Source organism: Salminus brasiliensis, chromosome 23 (assembly GCF_030463535.1).
Source record: "Salminus brasiliensis chromosome 23, fSalBra1.hap2, whole genome shotgun sequence".
NCBI classification, from domain to species: domain Eukaryota; kingdom Metazoa; phylum Chordata; class Actinopteri; order Characiformes; family Bryconidae; genus Salminus; species Salminus brasiliensis.
The window spans coordinates 1,495,524-1,519,006 of record NC_132900.1 but is presented as its reverse complement, the minus strand read 5'-3'; the positions used below and the strand labels follow the sequence as shown (position 1 = coordinate 1,519,006).

Sequence of the window (23,483 nt, the reverse complement as noted above, 5' to 3'; positions counted from 1 at the left end):
GAGTGAGTTTTATTATTTTTTTTAAACTAAATAAATAATGTAATGTAATGGTCACAATGGTTTAGGGCTGGGTATCAAAATTCACTTTTATGTGAATTATATATTATCAAATATAATTTTGCAATGTATGAAAATGGCCAATGAATATGTTTATTATTAGTATCTAAGTATATTTTTAAATACATTTGTTTTATATATGTATAAATGATCTGAATGCAACTCAAAATATTAAGATATGCTGCATTAACTTTAAAAGTTCCACATATATTTTAAATAAATGTATTTTAAAATATATTTGTTATATAGGCAGTATTGTGTATTCTGAAATACATTTTAGTGTGGGAAATGAATACAATTACATGTGCATATTTTAATGGGCATACATATTAAATATTGGAAAGTATTAAATATTGGGAAGTATTTTTCTTTAATCAGTATCAGTATCCATTTGAACCCAGCCATGATTTCTAACAAAACAACAGAAAATCCAATTTTGATTGTGAATAAAAGTATAAGATTTACAGGCAACCAAATGGGATATATAGGATTACCATATAAAATTGGTCAATGTCACTTTTGACCAATTAGAATATGCATTTTTCCTCATCATGCTGCCTTTAGTTCATGGACATGAATGGGTTAATGTTAACTGCAGCCTCGTTTAGTGAAGACTTAGTCTGGTATTAGACTAATGTTGGTTAAACTGAATTATCAGTCCAGGCTTACATTATCATTAGAGTACCCAGTACATTACTCAAATACTTGTGGAATCTCCCCTCTCTAAATAATCAATGGCCTTCAAAAAGGTCACAGAGGGCACGCCGTCCATTGACGTGTTTAACTGAGTGTTACCTGCGTAAGAAGCTCAGACTAACTGTCGAAATGTCTAAATCTCATTAACCTAATGACTTCCCCATTTAAGTGGATTTTGATCCAATGTACAGAAAAGCAAACTTCGTTACCAGAGCCGTGACAGACAGGGATATATTTTCAACTAAAATTACTTCACTTATTTTCTTAATTAGGCAGCAAAGCTACATTAGCTTGACCTCAATAATAGCACCAGTGTCCGTGAAAACAGGGGGCGTGAAAAAAGGCTACACAGAGATAAGCTGTAGGGGTGTAACGATACACAGCTTTACCAGACCATACTCAGGCTGTATTGTGAACTGTACGGTTTTGCACCATTTCCATCCGAAGGTAAAGCAGAAAACTATGCTTTCGATATGAATGAAAATGAGGAATCCAGCACTCCATGTGGCTTTTATTTATTTTTTATTCTCGTTGCTTTTATTTTATGGTTAAAGTCCAATTGCTAAAACAAGAATGTGAAAGCATAATCAACACAAACAAGTAACTTTCAAAGATAAATAAATTTAAATACACACAAAGTGTAAATGCAGCTTAGTTGCAGTTTTTTCATACTTACATATGTCCTTTTTTAGGAATATTTTAAGTAGAACATTGAAACCATTCCAATTTTGTCAGGATCTACTTTTAGTGTAAAATCTATACTCTAGAAAATGATTTGGTGTGTTTTAACTTTAACTTAAAGTAAATCAGCAGACACTGACTACTGTTCTGTAACTCAGTATTACGTGTTTAATGAAGTTTAAACTGACCTCAATTCATCTCAGTATCAAAGTATCAAAACCAAAATAAGAATGTTAATTAAATGAATATTAATATGTGTATCGTAACACCCCTAGTAAGCAGTGTTATCCGAATTTCCACTGTATTACAAATACTACATGAAACTGAGAAGAGCTAATAATGAATGTACAGGTGAAAGCGTGATACTACAGTTTTCTTATACAGCTATTATACAAGGGTTTTGGTTAAGAGCAGTACTTGGCTGTTATTTCAAATAAACAGCGAAAAACATGCTCAGTTTCTAAAACTTTACACTCACAGTCTGTTCGCACACATGGAGACAACATGAAGATATCAAATAATGTTTGTTTACACATCAGAAACTTGCAACCCAGTCTCGATTTCCCGACTCGAAGGGGGGCGTTTAGGCTAGTGAGTGTTGCCCAAAGTCTCGCAATGCAAAAAAACCCCAAAACAAACAAACAAACAATAACAATCAAATAAACAAACTAATGGAGTACAAGAATGTGCAATTTAGAACAAACAGCGCACTGAAAATAGTGCTGCATTGAATTTGATACTTAGTCAGTAAAGCACTTCAACACACAGCTTGTGTAATCTTTATAGAAAAGCACTGGAGCAGCTGAGCACATGGGCCCAACCGTGAACCAATATCAAGCGTGGGCTAGAGGGGGTATAAAGCCCCCCAGCATTTGGCTGTGGGAATCTCTGGAGTGATGATAGAGCTCTATCTGACATCTATGTGATGAGTTGGAGTGGTAGAACTAACTCTCACTCACTCACTCTCACTCTCACGGGGCTGAATGCTATCAAATCCTCCTCACAGCAATGTGAAATGCTAAAGAAAACGCTGGATGAACAGGTGTGTATTATATCACCACAATTCTGATTATCAGGTAAAAATCAATGCAGCACTTTTTCCAGTGCATCGGGGGCCTCTCTTCACATAATTCAGATTACAGACGGCACCTGTATCTATTCAAACCAACGGGTTATGATTATTATAATACATTCCCTTACAAAGGTGGAAGAGTGATAAACAGTTTAGCATTTGAAAGCGATCTGAAGTGAGAGCGGACGCGGGGGGAAATGACATTACACGCACCATAATGACTTAATGTTTCCGCCATTTCCGCCACTAGTTATATTTCCATTGACTTACACACTATTATGGCTCAATGTACAGACAGCATCTCACAAACAAACAAGGGTGGAAATGACTGCAAATGAAATCTGCGTCAGTGTGGAGTTTGATCTGACATTTGGTCTGTGTTTTCTTTCTGAGATGTTCTTTTCTTAATGCGCTTTTAACGCTGCATCCAATAGGTCGGTTTTCTCTGGCAGATATCAGAGCTTCACTGTTAAAAATACTTAAAACAAACAATAACCTGGTGGCCTTAAAATGCACAATTGTTTAATTCATTCAACTGTAGTTAGTCAAACAAATTATGTTTCCACTTAAATTATGAAATTTTGAGCCAGCCAGTTTAAAACCATTTCTTGAGTGAGGGATTATTTTTTCTATGAATTCAGAATTCAGTTTCCTACACGTCCTAAATATACATAAACGTTTGTCCACAAACTATTGCTGTATTTTGAACACAAATGTTGATTTTTGATAACCTATTGTTCTTGTTTTCATAATTATAATATGATAAAACAAAAACGTGAGGCAAAAAAATAAAAAGGTAGCATGTATGCAGTGTATAAAACAAACAAAAATACACAAGATGCAATGTCACGTACCGATAAAAAGTACCAGTTGCTTTGAAACCACTTGGACACAATACGTAAGCAGGTGCTGTCTGCTGATAATAAAGTTTCTTTTAGAAAACAAAGATTGCTCTTATTATTTCATATTGATTTTTTTTCTCTGAGAGGTAGAATGAAGCATTAAGATCGAAATATAAGGGTTGTTTTTGTTCCATCACTCAATGTAAGCCTCATAAACCGTCGAAACGACCAAACTGTCGCAGGTGAGTTGCCCTGTGCCACCTAAAGTAACACTGTGAAACCTGAAACTTCCAAAAATTTCAAATGTTCCACAGTAGCGGAGGTGCGGTATGATTGCGTGTGTGTTATAATCCCAAACCAGATGTAGCGGTGAGTCCTGTGAGTTTGAAGGTTGTGGTGTGTGTGGTAATAGTCAGTGGAGATCAGTTGGACGTGTCAGAATGAACGCTTCCAGGTCCTTCCGTGGGCGAGGTCACTGAGGAAGGGGTCGGAGCGTCCTGCCAGCCGCCATTTACCTGAAATACAGAACGCACAAGATATTTACATTTACATTTATGGCATATAGCAGACGCTCTTATCAGCGATAAGAGCGACATACAAGGTTATTCATATTACAGAGTTGGGCCAATGTAGTGTTAGGAGTCTGGCCCATAGACTCTTATTGGTGTAGCGCAGCACAGCCACCCAGACTGGGAATCGAACCCTGGTCTCCCACATGGTGCGGTAGCTCACTGGCAGGTAGTGGTGTTATCTGTTGCGCCACACAATAAATTACAGGTGTACCAAAACACACACACACACACACCAGAACACACTATCACCTGTGGTTTATCAGAAGCAGAGGACATCAGCTTGGCCATGCAGTTGTTGAGCTGAGCAATGATCTGCGTGGGTTTGATCTCTTCCTCCAGAGCTATGCTATATGTCCAAATATTTATGGACACCCCTTCTAATAATTGCATTCAACTACTTTAAGTTGCACCCATTGCTGACACAGATGTGCAAATGCACACACACACACACACACACACACACACACACATCTGGTCTAGTCCCTGTAGAGAAGTACTGCCAATAGAATAGGACTCTCTGGAGCAGATAACCATAAACCTATTGGCACCAACCAGTGGAACTGTGTTCTCTGTAATGATGGTTCTCCATCCAATATCTGTAATCAGATCATCACAGCAATGCTACTCTAAAATCTAGTAGAAAGTCTTCCCTGGACAGTAGAGATAGTTAATACTTTCCCTACTGTGTGTTCATGTACAGCCCTCTTAAAACCACACTACTGCACATGTACTCTGCCTCATCCGGCCTGCGACATGGAAGCAACATGAAGGAGAACTCAAACATCGAGCCAACTGAGCAACTTGAGTAACTCTGAGCTTCATAACCGAGCCATTTCTCTGGGTAAGGATGGTGGAGTTTGTTTCCTCTCCACAAAACGGAAACGTATGGATGCTGGTTTTTAATTTAGCGCTTCAACCACAGATGCAGGCTCTGTTCTTTGGAAGGTGGTGGACATTGGTTATTTGGAGCTTCGCAGCACTCCCATCTTTTAGTGTTGTGCTCGTAACTCTGCTCTTCATCCAGTCACTGTGACTCCCTCTAACTGAGCGCATTACACTATCCACTGTATGTTTATTAGCCCTTAACCCCCGTTGCACCGGATTTTCTAATACAAAGTAAACACAGATGTCCCCCTTGTTGTTATGAAAAATAAGGTGAATATAATTGATTATTAATCATAGTTGGGGTAAAATGTTCAATTAATTATGACACTGATTAGAGGTAATTTTGCCCAGCACTACTAATGTAATAGAGAGTAAATCCTCTGTATTTCATCATTAATTAAAGCAGAGTTTTAGATGCAGCAGAACTGAATTTAAAAATCACTAGGGGTCGCACTAGCCAGGTGCAGCAAAATTGTAATTTATTGTAAGTATAAATATATTGGATAAATCACTTGCTACAAAGTGTATGTCTGTGTGTTTACATAATAAAAATAACATTCTGAAATTTGTATATATAGTATATTTAAGCTGCCCTCTCTGTCCTTTTATTTTGTATAATTAGTGTTTGTAAAGCAGAGGAGATATTTTATTATTTAGTGACTTATTTTGTGGAAAAAAAAAAACAAACACAATTGACATTTTTGACTCTAGAACTGACCTCGAATTGTAATTCGCTCTTCTACGTCTTCCATGTATTCGTATATATTGTAGATTTAAAAAAAAAAAAGAACGATCCCAGCCCACACACAGTTTTCAGGGAAAGCGAGCCACAAAGCAAGACAATTAAAAGAAATGACAGTAAATGAACCATAAGACGAGTCATTTCCTGAACACGATTTGTCAAAGACGGATGATGGAGGAATCAATTATTGCAAATTATCACATTGGCTAAAGGAATGAAAGTATAATGGGCACCTAAAATGAAGGCCATTTCACATCTGGGAGACAGGTTGCCTAAAGAGCATTTGGAGCATTAATAGCAATTTCCATGCCATCAGAAAAAGTGTCTGAAAATGGGCTTTGGCACCCTCTTATTTTCACAGCCTGTTATTTTAGATAGAGGCAGTCTGTAATCAAAAAAAAGAGAGAGAGCGAGTGGGGGAGAGAAAGAGAGAGAGAGAGAGAGCATGGAGAGGGGGGAAAAACTTTCAAATCTTCAGCTTTGGTGACACCCTATGTCTGTTTCAAAGGCGTAATTACAGCGGCGGTCTGGAGGGGGAAAGCTCCACCACATAAACGCTTTATGTCCAAGCCCCATCATTATCAGCAATGTGGAGAAAAGTGGAACAAGTTATCCGGGGGAATAATAACGCAGGGGAAAGCATTCTTATTTAAAACAGTGAACAGGCAGAACGGGGTATTTTCTCAGACTGTGTCAGCAAAGCATTAAGAATTAGGGTGGAAATGTTGAAGCAGGGAGCTTTTCTAAACTCGACAGGGTTGTCTGAGTGAAACTGGGCCGGAATTCATTTACAATGGATAAACTGTTACTGGCCACAAACATCAGTGCTGCTGTAGTGAGTGATGTGTTCTCTGTATTTGATGGTAAAAAAAATATTTAAATTATTTTTATTAAATAAAATTAATAAAATATTTTAGAAGAAATTTCACCCAAAAAGTATTACTACTATGATTCTTTTCTTAATCTGCCACTCAATAATATACAGAGAGAGCAGGCTTTCTGAATGAAGATCAGTCATTAAGCCTTTAATCAGCTTCTAATTTCTTTACAGTATATAGTAATTTATCAAGAACGCACATGGCACTTTTGGTAACCTGAATATTAAAGTATCAATTTTAATTCTGGGATCTAAACTGTTTTCAGCTCACAGTGTGTATTATATCATAGCCTCTGTATTAAAATGTATTAATGTTATATTATTTTGCTAATTCAGACCATGTGATGATTTTTGAAGAAGATGGCTGAGAGGGGAGAGAACTTGAACATTCGTCATTGACATGTGAACAAGGTGGAGATGTTCAGGCATTTTTAGGCTTCTCCCAGAATGTTCATTTCATAACACCACATTGTAAAATAAGGCTTATTGGACTCATTTTTGGATGTTAATGTAATAAAATATGTCTCATGGAATACACAATTACTATTTTTCAGCATAGCTATATGCAAATATATAGTACATTTATTCATTATAATTTGAAATACACATCTGATTAATATTATTATTTGCATTTGAATCAATGAGTGGACAACAAATGTAGAAATATCTCACTGAAATGCTGCTCATGTGTTTGTGCTTGTATATACTGAAAATACAGTAAATGTAATTTATTATTTAACTTATTAAATGTAAAATGTTAACTTGCTACAGGCCATATCAGAATAAAACTAATATATAATATATTAATTTAGCTTAAAATAGTAAAACATAAAATCAACACTGAATATTTGTTCAGTGTAAAAATGTCCCATCACAGTATCTGTTCAGTGACGGCGGCTGTGGAAAAGAGAGCATGTGTGCATGTTTGTGTTTTTTCTCTTCTCCGCTCGTAGCCGGCTTGCTGTCAGAGTTGTTACGGTGGAGGATGTGTGATATGACCGATGCGGTTGGATTGCTGTCCCAAATCTCCACTCAGCCCTCCCCGGAGACTGTCTGATCAATTTCCTCTGCCAGCAACACGCACTGTCGCTGTGGATCGTACACGCCAGCCGCTGCCGCCAGTGTGCTAACCCGCTGCCTCTGTCCTCTGCTCACAACCCCCCACAGCGCAAAACCCTCCTGCTGGGAACTGATAGGGAAATTCTAGCACCAATACTGATTTTATGGAGCTAAAAATTTACATGCTTAGAAACGAAGCTCCAGCAGTTTAAGTAAAACAGTTTTTCACCTCTTAAAGTTTCCTAAAATCAAATAACCTGAAAAAAACGCTGAGGGTTTCTCTCTGTTCTGATCACATTCACGCTTATTAGTGATGTAACAAAAAAATTGCTTTGATTTACAAGGTTTTTATGTGTTTGAGTTTAACCAACACTATCTGTGAAGACAAAGGGAATCAAATTCATATTATTCTCATAAATGGACTTTCTCTATGATGTATAAAACCAGCTTACCAGTTCTTAACCCTTAATTAGTGTAATGAGCATTTATATGGAAAATGACAACATTGTATAGTGAAAAACAAGTGAATTATCATAAGCAAAGCATGATCTGTAAAGAGGTGAAATGTTTAATTGCACTAAATATTGATTAAATTAATATTAATTAAGTTAAGGACAGTGTTCATAGAGAAAAATAGGCTTTTTAAACTACTTTCAGATGGTTGTATGGGTGCATTTAGGACCTGTGAGTATTACTGCTGTTTCTTACAGTTGAACATAACAGGAAGGATAACGGCAGAAATGTTGCTAATACTGACAGGTCTGTGGAATCTATTAATATATCAGTCCAGTATATGAATAAAATAGCTTTTTAAAGTGCTTATATTCTATTTTCTGGGTTTTATTGTTGTCATTTAAGACCTACTTATGTTTGTGTGTTTACCAACCAAACATGTAGTAATTATTATTTAGATAAAAAGATTTATCTCTAGGCTGTTTTAGTTACTGTGCTTTTAAGACTGATCTATGTAAATGAGCTCTGTTGTAAATGGTCGCTTGGTATTGGGCTTAATGCAGGTACTAGTAATGCTGCAATGGCTTATAACTTCAGAGTGAATAGGGAGGGCTAAACTGATGCAGGCTATGTATATGAATATATGTTCATTAAAAACAGGCTGTTTCTGAAAATTAACTCCCATTTATGCTCTGGGAAGTGAAAAGCTTTGAAACTTGTTCATTACAAAAAAGTGAGGAAAGCGAGTTTTCTGTGATATGGGTGTTTTAAAAGAGAAGGTCAGAGCTTCGTTTCAGGATGCTGAAGCTGGCCTTTGCGTGAGAGATCACACTAACACCTGGGCACAGGCATTTGTGTTCTGTGTGTGTGTGTGTGTGTGTGTGTTTGTAGCTGTGAGTGCCATGTTAATGCTGATGACCCTTGACAAGTCATGCCCATGATCACCTTGGTTATTGTTACCAGGGCACCCGTCACCGCGAGCGCTGCTTACCAATACAGCAACCATTCAGCTTCAGCGAGCTCTGCTAAAAGTGGTGAATCTAAACCCTGTGGGCTCTACAAAACTGCCACCAAAGCTTCTCCCCATGAGTTAACCCTTAAATGCAACTGTGTTTTCCAACCACTTGGAGATAAAGTGTCATCGGTTTACAAACACTGACTGCTTAAACAAACATGTGCATCTCCAATATGTGTATAAGTACTGGTCCTGTCAGACCAAATGTATGATCTACAAATGGTGGTCAGCTTTGTTTATTTTGTGTAGAACCATGGTGCTACAGTGGATCCACTGATGTAGAGTACACCCACAGTGCTAATAAACATACAGTAGATGGTGTAATATGCTCAGTTAGAGAGAGTCCCAGTAACTGGAAGAAGAGGAGAACTTCACTTGAACACAACACAAAGAAATCGAGTGCTGTGGAGCTCCATCACCTTCCAAAGAAGAGGACCTGCATCTGTGGTTGAAGCGCTAAATTAAAAACAAACACCCACCCAAACTTCCACACATCAGCTCCTACCACTTGTGTAGGGGACCTAACACCAGAATGTCTTCCCCAGAGAAATATCTTGGTTAGAAAGCTCCGGTAAGGTAAGACAGTAGCCTAAGTGCTAACCTACCTAAGAGCCTCACAAGCACTCAACACGTCCACTTCACCGGAGGTAGGAGCAGAAGTATGGACGTTTGGGTGGATATTTTAAATTTGGCGTCTTCAACCACAGACGCAGGGCCTCTTCTTCTTTGGATATAGTGCCCCACAGCACCTGTTAGCTCTGCTATAGACAGCTCTAAACAGACTGTTGGACTGTTGGTTTAGCGTAGCTAGCTACTTGCTGACTGTAGGGGGAGCAAGAAATATTTTTTTTGCATAATGCTGCTTCAAGTTGCACCCATTGCTGACACTGATGTGCAAATGCACACACACACACACAGATACACAGCCTGCCTCTGTAGAGAAACACTGCCGATAGAAAAAGACTCTCTGGAGTGGGTAAACATGAACCTATTGGCAGCATGTCTGACGTTCAGAAGAAAGGACAAAGAGTGGAGGTTGTGGACCTACGTTGATGCCCTGTGGACTGTAGATCTGACTGGCAGCGAGGCTGTCACTGTATCCGCCGGCCTGACTGATAACATGGCGAAGGGTATCCACCTGGAGAAAAACAGAGAATCGAAAAAAAAAAACACAACATAAACAAAAGTCGGGATCAGACAATGAAGCTGCAGCAGAAAGACATCTGTGCTGGGAAGAAAGGTCAGGCAGATATCAGAATGCTACTGGGAATGGAAAAGGTTATCAACTGCAGCATGAAATGTTATGGTTTGTATTACAGACACAGAACAATGAGCTCAATTTGTTTATGAATTGATTAAGGAACAAAACATGGCTCATGTTATTGTAAACAAATGAGCATAATGTGAACTGAGGGGAAAATAGAAAAGGGGGTGTTTTCTCAGTCCATTTTTAACACAGAATGTTAATCATTAAAAAATGGCTTTCTGGTGCTGATACTGCAGCTTTTGTCAGAGACAGCATATATTATAATTTCGTTTGAATTATTTCTAACTCTTGAATCACACTTGAATCAAGTCGAGAAATGATGTGGAAAGTGCAGATTAAAAATGTTCCAATCCATCCCGCATTTGTAAGTAGAAGAGGAGATACACTATAAGTTCATATGTTTGTGGATACCCCTTCTAATGAATGCTTGTCTAGTCCCTGTAGAAAGTACTACCAATAGAATAGGACTCTCTGGAGCAAATAAACATTAACCTATTGGCACCATGCTGCTTAATGCCAGGTGTGAGATAGAGGGGTATAAAGCCCCCCAGCTTTGAGTCGTGGAGCAGTGGAAGAACTGTTTTTTTGGAATGATGGTGGTGCTCCATTTAAAACTTCTGAGATGAGTTGAGGAGTTGGGGATAACATAGGGTGGTGATCATCCAACATCCTGACCTCACTAACGCTCTTGTTGCTGAATGCAATCAAAACCTTAAAGAAATGCTCCTCCAAAATCTAGTAGAAAGCATTCCTCCCTGAACAGTAGACAGGGTTACTCCAACAAAAGCAGGATCAACTCTTTTTAATACCATTGATTTCAGAAGAAACAATTAATGAGCCAGCTTCCCAATACTTTTGGCCATATATAGTGTATTTATTATGGTTCGAATTTGAATAAATCTGGTTTGAAACAAATATCAGAAACACATCAGAATATCTTGTTGATTAAAATGAATCAAATGTAAATGTAATGTATTATATTTTTTATTATTATGTTTTTTTTTTTTATATTATTTACTTAAACAGTTCAGCAAAACAACAGTAATGCCTCTGGACTTCTAGGCATTTCTACACAGTCCACACTGGCCCAATTTTAAAAATAACCAAATGACCTTGAGTGTGAAAGGACAGCAATTCGACCACACTTTCACACCAGAGGAAGTCGTTAAAATAAGCTTCCTAAGGGCGTCTTCCACTGCATATTCATGATGAGCCTCGAGCTTTAGGAAAGTTTATTCCTATGGCAGAAATATACCACAAACGCCAGCAAATAAAGTGTCACTTCAGGGATGAAGAGCAATGGCAAGTGTTTGAGAGATGGAACACTGGGCAAGGTCAGGTCATCACAGCAGAGGACAGTGACAGCGCGACAGTAACAGCAACCCCATGACAAGTGCTGTGTTGTTTCCAAGAATGTCTGTTGTGCTCTACTCATTTGGAAGTTGACGATAGCTGTGGTTCATAATCTGCTTCAGGCAAATAATAACCTCCACGAGGTCACGAGGCAGTCGAGGCAGTATCTGACACCGGCGTCCAAACAGAAGATCACAGAGCAGGACTGACTGGAGCAATTAACTTACAGCATTTGAAAAACTGACTGTGGAAGTAATTCAGTTAATTGTGAAACAGTGGAACCTTTTACTACACATCACAATACCTGCTACTATCATGGTATTTCATTTTGGAGGACATGAGAAGCCATTCAAGTTAACCTTCAAAAAACAAACAAAATAGAATTTAGCATGAGCCTATATCTAGAGAAAAGCCTTCCCAGAGTCGAGGCTGTTACTGCAGAAAAGGGGGGCAAACTCCCTAATAATACCCATGATTTTTTAAGTGCCATTTAGAAATTATGGTGTAGAAGAACCACTTTAGAACCTTTAGATGGATGATTCTTTAAAGAACTGATTTTGTAACTGACATGTGAGAGATCCGATCAGAAGTTTAAAGAAACTACATATAATATTTTTTTTTTCTAGAACCAAACACCCAAGCCAAGAACCTTTTAGAAATGTTTTTAAAATGTTAAATATAGAAATAGAAAATAATAAATAATAAAAATAAGTAAATTTTGAGTTATCATTACAAGTAGGAATGTCTAAACATATAGGACACTGTAACACACCAACAATGTGTCTTCGATGGGACACTGGAACGCTGTCGAAACAGTAGTGAGCCAGTACACATTTGGTAATAATTGTATAGAAATATATTTTATGGGAAGCGTATCAGAAGAGTCAAGTCAGTTCAGTGCAGCAATTCTCCACTGTATCACTTTTAAACCAAGCAGATTTTCAGATGTCAGTCATCTAGCGGCGCCCCCTACCTGTGACTGAATGTTGGCGCCCACCTGGCCCCCCTGGTACGAGTCTCCGTTCAGAGACTGAACGCTCATGAACAAGTCCCCGGAGTTTGACATGTTAAAAGAGCCAGCAGAACCTGAGAGTGAAAGAGATGGAGAGATACAGACACAGAAAAGAGAGAGGAAGGGAAAGACAGTTGAGAAAGACAGAGATCAGAGTCATGCAACAGCAGAACAGTGGTTAGAGTTAGAAAGGTCAGAGGTGAAGGGTTGTTATTTTCAGCCAGTGAATGACAGCCATGGATAGAAAATCAGCTTTGCAAATAAAAGCTTTAATACTTCGGAATCACCGTTCAGTTCAGATTTAATGTTTTAACAACTGGTGGCAGAGAAATGTCTAAAACTATTCTACTATGCTCAGCCTGTGTGTCCACAGACTGTAAATAATCAGCAAATGTGTCCAGGATGATGAATTAAACCGATGACTGAGGTGAAAACAGTAGAATAAAAGAGAATGAAGGTAACATTAAAGGTTATGGTAACATTAATATCCAAAATGAAATTTTAAGCAGATTGTTAAGGTGAAACTAGGCTACTGCACTTAAACTTCTGCAATAACCGTCTCTACAATTTTGGTTGATCTTTTCACAATTTCTAGATTTTAGAAATGTTGCATGGTCAAATATGCACCCAAACATTCCAGGTATTGATATTTGTCCTTAATTCTCATATCCCTACTAAAAATATGTGAAATGTTAAACATCTTAAAATACTATTCTCAGTTTAGGTTATACAAACATTATATACAAAAAAGTCATTATTGTAGACATAGAAACTATATATGTTTTTTAAAATATATTTTTAATATTTAATACCAAGTGATTCCAAATTTTTAAATGTTAGTATATGTGTATTAGACTTTAGCTCATCAACCAAAAGAGTGACTGTGGTTTTCAAGGAGAAAGCAAAGACAACCTCGGCTCACTGTGGTCAAGACGGACGGCCCTGCTTCAGGTCGCCACAGCCGAGTCATTTAGGAAGTGCTAATCGAGTCACGGTAGGAATCAAAGAACACTATTTGTTCTTTAATGGAGGATGAATCCCCAGATGTTTAAGGCACCAGGGGCTTTAACTTAATTTCAACACAAAAAGCCACAGAGCTCTAATCGAATGCGTATGGGTCTCTAATCACGTCAGGGACGCAAGACAAAAGGCCCGGCCTCCTTGCTGTAATGACGACCAGGAGGTCAGCCGGACAGAGCAGGGCCATTTACCTGAAGCGCATTTACTGCTGAGAAAACACTGCGGCCAAACGACTGGCTTTGAGTGGACTTCAGCTTCGGAAAGTCTAGGTTAGGAAGGACTGGATTAGTAAGGGGTGGGAGCTGATAGCTGGAAAAAGCAGTGGGTAAGGTAGTTATTACTGTGCTACTGTGAGAGTCCTTGCGTCTGGCATGTGTTCCAGTATAGACTATAAGTGCTGTTCGGTTAGAACTGTTATTCAATAGTAAAGAGCAATTCCACCAACTTTCCCTAAATTTCTGATTGATGAACAGATTCAGAGTGGGTACAGTGAGAAATGGTTCACTACAAGGAAATTTATCACAAAATCAAATGGAACCTATAGTTATTACACAGACTGGAACCCTGAATGAGGTACTACGCACATCCCTTGGACATGTAATCACCACATACTCCTGTCCAGATGCAGTCCAGTCTGGAACTCACCGGCTGAGTTTGGTGTGGAGGGTGAGTTAGCTTGGCTGCCCTGAGCGGACGCGCTGGCTGCATTAACGGCGGTCTTGGCAGCGTACATGTTGGCTTCTTCCTGGAATTTGCCGATGTTCTTCTTGTATCTGATTCTCTTGTTTCCAAACCAGTTGGATACCTAAGGGGCACAGGTATGCACATTTGGATACTGATCATAAAATAAATAACATCTTATCTTCAAGAAGAAATTCATATGGCTTCACTGTCGGGTAGCAGCTACTAATACCTTTTAGTTCTAAAACTAGGGCTGTCCTTATTGATGATATTAGTAATAGAATAATCTACAGATTATTTTTGATCATTAATCAAAAAAAGTAAAATGACATAAAAAAACATACAGAGCCTTTCAGATCCTAAATGCTCAAATGCTCAGGCATTTAACCCATATTTAGAACTAATATGCTATTTATTTACTATACACAGTTTAACCACTGAGTTGGACACGCTAGAAGGCTAGTAAGCAAACCTGGGAGACTGTGATGGAGCATTTTTTGGCCAGTTCCTCCTTGGCCTCCTCACTGGGATATGGGTTACTGAGGTGAGAGTAGAAATATTCATTCAGGATCTCTGTGGCCTGCTTGTTGAAGTTTCGCCTCTTTCGTCTGTTATAAAAAAAAAAGGCAACAGAAACAAATAAGAGCTACTGTGGTAAAGTTTCAACCCCTTAATGTCTATGGGGCAGTTTCCAAGATGGTTGGCAGTTTTGGGGCAGTTTCCATGGTTAAGTCTAAGCCCAAAAGCATTTCCAATGCTAATTCTCTACTGACACTGATATTTAGTTCAGGGTTAGCCTTAAAAATGGCACGGTGTGTCTCATAGTAGTTACTGTATAATTCCTAGCAGTTACTGGATAATTTATATTCGCTAATGGAAATTCATAGAGGTTTACTACAGTAAGTCACATACAGTAAACATACAGAAAAACTATCACAGTGTCTTATTATTATGTGTTTTGTTTGGGGTTCAGGCAGACCTGGCGTCAAGGAAGCGAGAGCGGAGGATCATGACGGCTTCACATGTGCTCTGTTTTAGCTGCATCTGGATGGAGCTGAACTTGCGGTGGATGATGCTGACCATGCGCTCGATTTCTTTGGGCGAGATCGGCCGCGTGCGAGACTGTTCACGCAGGAGGTTCATCACATGGGTGGTGAACTCGTTGCATGCCTACACACACATACACACAATTATAAATACATTATAAATACCAATACTAGGAGTATAACTATGTGTTAATGTTGATTCTTGATGCTTAAATAGAAAAAGGGTAAAGTAGTAAACTTATAAATTTCAGTACAGTGACCTTGAGCTAAAATATGCATGGGAATAATTAGCGATGCATGATTGTGCAAATCACTGACATGTAAAAAATGATCGGCATCATACTTATTGGCCGATATGTGACAGTTTATTGAACTGTGACACTAGACTACCGCACTAAAACAAACAATCTGGATAAGTGTTCTTTGTTGTTTAGCCAGCTGCAGAAACATTTGTGGAAAATATCAGATATTGGCCCACAGAGCCTGTATTGGTGCATCACTAGTGATAAATCCACGCCTTCAGAGGATTTACCTATTTCTTTAATCTTTTCTCACCTGCTCATATTTCTCCAGCTCTGTGTGATAGATTTGGCGAATTTGGGACAGTTTCGCTCTGTAATCGGAATGCTCAGCCGAATTGTCTGCTCCAGCTCCGCCGGCCGCAGCCGCAGCAGCCGCAGCCGCAGCAGAACCGCCGCCCTTCTCTGGTCCAGACACGCCCTCTGCTAACAGCATGTTGTCCAGGCGCATCAGCTGAGGGTCCGGTGGCTCTTCTTCCTGGGCACCGCGGATGCTCAGCACTGGGGAAAGAACAGAGAGACACAAAAACAATGAGGAACTATTCTGGAGAGCATACCAGCCATCTTGGTCAGTGGTGGCTCAGCGGTTAGAGCGCCGGGATATTGATAACAAGGTTGTGGGTTCGATTCCCGGGCTCGGCAAGCTGCCACTGTTGGGCCCATGAGCAAGGCCCTTTACCCTCTTTGCTCCCCGGGCGCTGGAGTTGGCTGCCCACCGCTCTGGGTGTGTGTGTGTACTCACTGCCCCTAACACATGTGTGTGTGTGTGAGTGTGTGTTCACTACCAGATGGGTTAAATGCGGAGGACACATTTCGCTGTACAGTGACAAATACGTGCACCTTTACCTTTATCTTAATGTGGCAAAATGCCTAAACACACTTCACATGTCAATCTGTAATCAGACAAAAATTATACCATTAAAAAAATAATAAATAAAATAGAAAAGGTAAGAAATACAAGAAGTTAAATCAACTTAAAAATATATATATTAAAACAACCAATAAAATGATAAAGCTAAAAATGAAAATAAGTTAACAATAAATACATAAAATAATACAAATATACAAAGAGAACAGGCAGGTGGAGATGGTTAGAAATTAAGTTTAAAATGACTGTGTCGTGTTTTCTGTAGTGATTAGTAGTAGACTGACTGACTGATTGATTAAACTAGAAAAGCAAAATCATTTAGCACAGAGAGAAATACATTTCCCTAGTTTTCATGTCAGATAGGAAATGAAGGCTTTCTTTTTACAAACAGCTAAAACTACAGCTAACTGGTACAAGACTTGATACTGTTTCACTTATTTGCCCAAGCATTTGTCCACAGCATAGCCCAGATACACTGAGGGACAGCTACATGTGTATATACTTATGACCTAATAATGCAAGAAATGAATGCCCAGACTGAATGACCATGAGACTAAAATCTGATAAGCAGTATCTTTTGATGTTTTAGAGTTCATCCTGTGACATCCAGTCTGATATATGCCCATTTTAATAGCTCTCTTCACTGTGATAAAATCTGAGATTAAACACAGATCTTGGCAGGATATAAGATAATAAAACTATCATTTGCACCATAATTTTGAGTAAATAATTATCTCACCTCCCATCAAGGGCCATTATTCTCTACATACAGTCGTACAGACTGACAATCCACCCCCCTCCCAGACAGGACCACAAAGACAAACTACTCAGATCCTAAACTGTCACGCACCTCATTGGAAGGTTTCATAATAAGGACCTATAAACATTTTACTTTCACAGTCCATATCAACAACATACACCAATAAGGGGAATAACAAAGTATTCTAACTGGGGCTTTTTAATCAATACGGCAATATTGGCTTTCCTATCAATAATATAGGAGGCTGCATTATGCAAATGAGCTCTCTAATTAATCATAAACTTGTGTGCTGTGACAAGGCACTGTTGTTAAGTTTAAAGAAAGGTTTCAGTGTACAAAGTGAGTAACCCACAGTAATTACTGAACAATTCATACTAATTATTATACTAAAAATTATAAGTATTTCACAGTAGACGCTTGTGAATAAGTAAAGTACTTAACACAGTAATGCAGTAATGCAATAATTCCTAATGGTATCTAATGAATAGTAAGAATTATGTAATAGCTGAATAGATCATAGAGGTCACAAAATAATTCGTAACAGATGCGTAGTAATTTTAAGTAGATATTGAATAATTTAAAGTAGACACTAAATAATGAAGAGTACTTACTGAATTATTCATACTGGCTGATGATTTTCACAGTAGTCACTGAATAACAGACCGTTATATAGTAGTTATATAAAAATGCATGCTGGTTACTGAGTTAACCACAGCAGTTGCTACAGAATCATCTATTGCAGGTAATTTATGATAGATACTGAATAATTCATACGGTTTACTGAGTAATTAGAGTAATTACAAATAACAAAGCTTAACCTTAATTTCAGAAGAGTAAACCTGCTGTTTAAAGGGTTACATGTTAAAATTCATACTGCTACTTTTTGCAATATTTACCAAAGCAATTACAACACTGGTACTTTGTCCACCTTGTCCAGCTGTAGTTGAAGATGAACTGGATGAAACCACTGGCATGTTTCTCATTACCCACACTGGTCATGTACACGTCACACACCGTCCACTCCCCTTGGCCACAATTTGAACCTGCACGGTGCCCCTCGGAGTTCACACCTTCTGAGCCCTCACTTGTGTGTTAACTGTGATCACAAGCCCCTGCTGCCTACGCCCCTGGGCACCCCTGCAGAAGTGTGTGTGAAAAAGCCCTCTCCTTGTGTTGCCGCACACTGACAGCCCAAACTGCCACCCTCCGCTCCGTCACACACCGAGGACGACTTTTAATAGATAACAGTTAAAAACACATAATCAAATCTATTATTGGTGCTAAGACTTTAGCACCATGCTAATTGATGGGGTATACGCTTCCATTACTTGTTAGCTATATCAGCCAAACATGGTCTAGGCTGATCGACTACATTTGGGGTTTACTGCCTCTAAAAGAAACCTTTGAGAAAACATAAGCTCTAAAAGAAGCACAGCAAGAGATTACTCTAAAGTGAGGTCTTCTACAGTATATGGCCAGAAGTATTGGGACACCTGCTCGTTCATTGAGTATTAAAATGAGTTTATCCTGCTTTTGTTGGCTTTCTACTTAACGACAAGAGCATTAGAGAGGTAAGGATGTTGGATGATTGCCACCTTACCTGCTTTTCAAGGACTAGACAAGCTGTGTGTGTGCATTTGCACAACAGGGTCAGCAATGTGTGCAACTTAAAGTAGCTGAATGCATTCATTAGAAGGGATGTCCACAAATGGAAATTGAAATAACTTGTGCCGAATGCGCTGTAAGAACTCAAATGATGGCGCTTCTTGTTTTCTTTCTTTCTCAGGAGACGCCTCTCCTGTGCTGTAGAGCTGTAGAGTTTTAGTGTCAGTCATTCAAAATCCAAAAGGGTTTCTGAAAGGAGTCTTGGGTGAAAATACTATAGAGTGCATACAGGAGTGGCTGGAGGAGTGGCGTTCTATCTGCACAGCTGATCTTAAACCCAGCCTGCTCTGTCTTTATCTCCCACTAGATGTCTCTCTTAGTGTTTTTTACAGAGGAGAAAGACACATTACAAGACGCTGCCATCACCAGACACTCTTGTTCTTGTTCTGGCAAAAACAAAGAAGAAAAACCTGCAAAACACAACCAGCCCATAGAAGATCTTCTCTCTGTATCTGCTGACTGCACGTTTCACATTGAAGCAATCATGATAACAACAATAGCCTATACACGTCTCTGTATGCTGTAATTCACTAGATGTCCAAATGTTTGTGGACACCCCTTCTAATGAATGCATTAAGCTACTTTAAGTTGCACTGATTGTGCAACACAGATGTGCATGTGGCATGGCAATGAAGTACTGCCAATAGAATAGGACTATCTGGGGCAGATAAACATGAACCTAAACATGAAAGGGGTATAAAGCCCCTAGTATTGAGCTGTGGAGGAACTGTGTTCTCTGGAATGATGGTAGTGCTCCATTTAATACTTTTGGGATGAGTTGGGGATGATGAGGAGGGGTGGTGATCCTTGGTGATCCTTGCTTTCAGAAGAAACAATGAATGAGCAGGTGTCCCAATACTTTTGTCCATTTATTTTCTTTTATTTTTTACATGAATCCAAAACCCAACATCCACTTCAGTACTTCAGTAATCATCTCAAGATCGTTACCACAGAGCACCCCAGGAAAATCGATCTAACCACCCACTATTATTGCATTGTTCAATAAATCAATATATCTGTTTAAGTACCGAAACCTACGACCAATCATCCTCCCTTTCGTCTAACATTCCATCCATCCATTCATTCATGCACTAAATATTTTATTTTGTGCTGGAAGCATCCTGACCAGTGACATCTACACTACCATGTTGTGCATGTGGTCAAAAAAAAAAGTCGAAAGTCGTTCAGGGATAAAAGCACCATTCATAAATGTTACCCAATCTTTAATTTCTCACATTAAGAACTCACTAATGTGTTCAATATATCAGAAGGCGTATTCCAATTGCAATGGCAAGTAAAATAATTGCAATATGTCATTCTGTCCATATTGTATAGCCCTAACCAGAAAACCCAGCTATGGCTTTAATTCGCCTCAGCTTCCTCCCAACCTCTGCAGACCTGGGGGCTTCGGAGAGGGCTCTGGAGGGCAAGAGGTCACAATCAGGGGGGTCAAATTTCTCCAGAGACCACTCGCAGCCCAGCAATAGCATCCTGCTTCATTAGTCTGTCCTTCAGCAAGCCGCCACGGCGCCGGGTGCGCGTGTGTGTGTGGGCGCGTGCGATGGAGCGATCATTTTCTTCGGTTATCATCTCTGGGCCGACGCTGCTCCTGCCTCAAAGTTTTCAGCTATTACGAGCTTCAGTCAATTCCCACCCGGCTTCGCTTCTTGTAAGTTGAAAAAAATAAAAATCTTGCCTGTCCAATTCAAGCCTCGTCTCAACTGTCTGCCCAGTCAACTATTTCAGCACAAAGAGGTGTATATCAATACCCGCAAAACTACAAACGCTGATCCTCCCAGTGCCTCTCTCTGAGAAAATATGGTTCCATACGAAACTGAAGAAGGATCTATAGACCTCCTTATATACGGCCTAAAAAGTTGCATATGGAACTACACTGTGTTACTCAGTAAAAACGACTCTGTATTGAACTTAAATGCTTCAATTACTCCGTTAATAATAGTTTTATTAAAACAATCTGAGTACTCCAGTGTTTACTCACTATGTATTTTCAGAGCGTTATCTTTTTCTAGGCCACAAAAATGTTGGTTCCTCCTTGCAGCTCTACCAGCAGCAGCAGGTCTGGAGCTCTGCTGCAGTTACTGAGTCAGTTGGAGGCTTTTCTGCACTCTGCTCTGAGCTCAGCACTCGGCCCTGACCCCGCTCTGTAACTTTACGTGGTCTGACAGACACTCGGTGGCTGAGCTGCTCTCTGTGAGCTGTTCCTCCTAAACTCTTCCACTGTTCAATAATAACACCACTCACAGCTGATGGAGGAAGATCTAGGAGGGAGGAGATTTCACCAGCTGACTTGTTGTTGTTGGTGCAGCGGTGTCTCCTATTACATACAGAACCACGCTGGAGTTCAGTGAGCTCTTCAGAACCTCCCGTTCTTTCACTGATGTGTGGAGGAAAGACAGACTGCAGGACTAGAGGCCTGAGTTTATACACCTGTGGCTGAATGGGACTGAATCAGACACTTGAATTCAATGATTAAGAGGTGTGTCCCAATACATTTGTCCATATAGTGTAGTGTAATGGTTACTGTTAAAATAAGAATGTTAAAATATTATAGTAATATATAATATAATAATATTATATCATATAATATTATAGCTGGTTTAATTTAACGCATCATTAATTCACGCCAGGCATCCAAATCTCCTCACCTCAGAGTGCAACAAACTGCACTGCTTTCTGGAGATGCCCAAGAAATCACTGGCGTGGAGCTCTTTAAATTATCGGACACTAAGAAAAATGCTCAGTGTAAAATGTGCGATAGGCTGCTGGTTACCATGGAGACATGACAGGTTTGATGAATCCTCTCAGATATGTGAGTACAGTGATCCTTATCGGAGAAACGCTTGGGCTACATGCCTTTATCCTCGGCCTGTAAGCATCAAACGCTTAATATGTTTATGACTGATTTCAGTTCATTTGCGCTTTCACTGCTACAGACTATTACCACATCTCTGTGTATTTCCACCTACCGGATGGATTTTGAACTGTCGTCACGAAGCATGGTTTATTATGGAGCCTAAATATGCCTTAAGTTTGAGGTCTGAAGACATTGGATACTCGTTCATTTGGTGAAGCATGAGAAATGCTTACACTGAATACTCATTATACAATATCTTACAATGAATAACTGTTAACCATTAAACATTTAACGATTAAACTTAAGGAACCATTGAGATGATAAAGGGTTCAATGAATAAACTACTGTTCCCATTTTTCACCAAAGTCTCTTTCTACAGAGCAATAAGCCCTAGAGTTCTATACAGAACCTATTTAGCTACTTTTTTTCAGAGACATGGACCCAAAGCAGAACGTGACTGGCATCGAGCAGGGAGAAAAGCAAACCCCGGCCCAGAAGTGGGCTATGTTCATCTGGAGAGGAACTCTAATGAGGCAAATAATGATTTGTTCCTTCCAACCATATCCTCCAGTGCACAATTAAATGCATGAAATGGATTAAATAAATACAATAAATACAGATAATCATACAATTCACTTTGCCGTGGCTTAATTACCCCAAACCGACGCCATACACTTTATTTATTTTGATTCAGTAATGGCATGGCAATCGATTAGGCTATAATGCTGCCAGCTGTTTTCTGTGCAGTGTGTGTGTGTGTGTGTGTGTAAGAGAGAGAGTCTTGCTTGCCCAGTACTGCTGTACTGAACTACATTAATAATTTGAAATGTATGAAGCATTCCCTCTGAATGCATATACGCACGTACGAATGTGTTTGAAAGCTTAATGCATATGCATGTCAGAGTGTATGAGTGCCTAATGCCTGTGCGGGAAAATGGTGTTTGTGTGTGTGTGTGTGTGTGTGTGTGTGTGTGTGTGTGTGTGTGTGTGTGTGTTGTGCTGCATCTTGAGCAGCGCTTCTTGGAAGTCTCTAATGGACATGTTTTCCCTTTTGGAAGCATTTCAGACATGACTTCTCGTTAGACAAGACTTAATTCCACCCTCCCCAGCTGCTGGCTCCTAAGTGCTTCCCTTTTGGTAGCGGATTACCCAACCTCGAACCAACATGGCTGCTTGAGAGAGATAATTACACATTCCTCCTCGCTTCTGCAGCAAAGTACAATATATGCGCAAAACAGCGCTTTTTAAGCTGCTTTCTGGAGCTTTCAAGTCAGAGGGTACTTTTCTATGTGTGAAATAAACACAGAACGCAGTACCATGTGGCCAAAAGTTTACGGACACCTAAGTAACTGTATCCGGTTCTCTACTCTTCAGGGAAGCCTTTGCATTTGCATTTTTCTAACATTGCTAAAAGCATTCAGCCAAAGGTATTGCCAAATCCATCACTCCGGAGAATGCCACAGTCCAATGCTGGGGCCTTTATGCACCTAAAACCCATGCTCAGTATTGGGCACAGTGACCTCATATGTTTCTGCTCCAGAGCTGTCAAGCTGTGCGTGAGCAACAGATCGCCTGTACTACCTTAATGCATTCCAATTTACTTATTGGAAGGTGTGTCCATTCAGGTCATTTAGCCATGCCCATCCATATCCACATCCTTCCACACCCATCCTTTTATACAGCCAT

General features: G+C 39.4%; 1 protein-coding gene across 2 annotated transcripts in view; it reads right to left on the bottom strand.

Moving 5' to 3' along the window:
- Positions 1-243: 243 nt before the first annotated feature.
- pbx1a (pre-B-cell leukemia homeobox 1a) overlaps positions 244-23,483 on the bottom strand; it is an 87,379-nt gene continuing 64,139 nt past the window's right edge. The window contains exons 3-9 of one of the 2 annotated variants that reach the window (XM_072668846.1): positions 15,886-16,130; positions 15,264-15,454; positions 14,757-14,892; positions 14,249-14,408; positions 12,545-12,657; positions 10,000-10,089; positions 244-3,863 (exon numbers count right to left, since the gene is read on the bottom strand). In XM_072668846.1, the coding sequence (XP_072524947.1) occupies positions 3,771-3,863; positions 10,000-10,089; positions 12,545-12,657; positions 14,249-14,408; positions 14,757-14,892; positions 15,264-15,454; positions 15,886-16,130 (1,028 nt within the window). In that variant the 3' untranslated portion in view covers positions 244-3,770. The remainder of the gene's footprint in view (positions 3,864-9,999; positions 10,090-12,544; positions 12,658-14,248; positions 14,409-14,756; positions 14,893-15,263; positions 15,455-15,885; positions 16,131-23,483) is intronic. The other variant, XM_072668847.1, reaches the window with a different exon arrangement.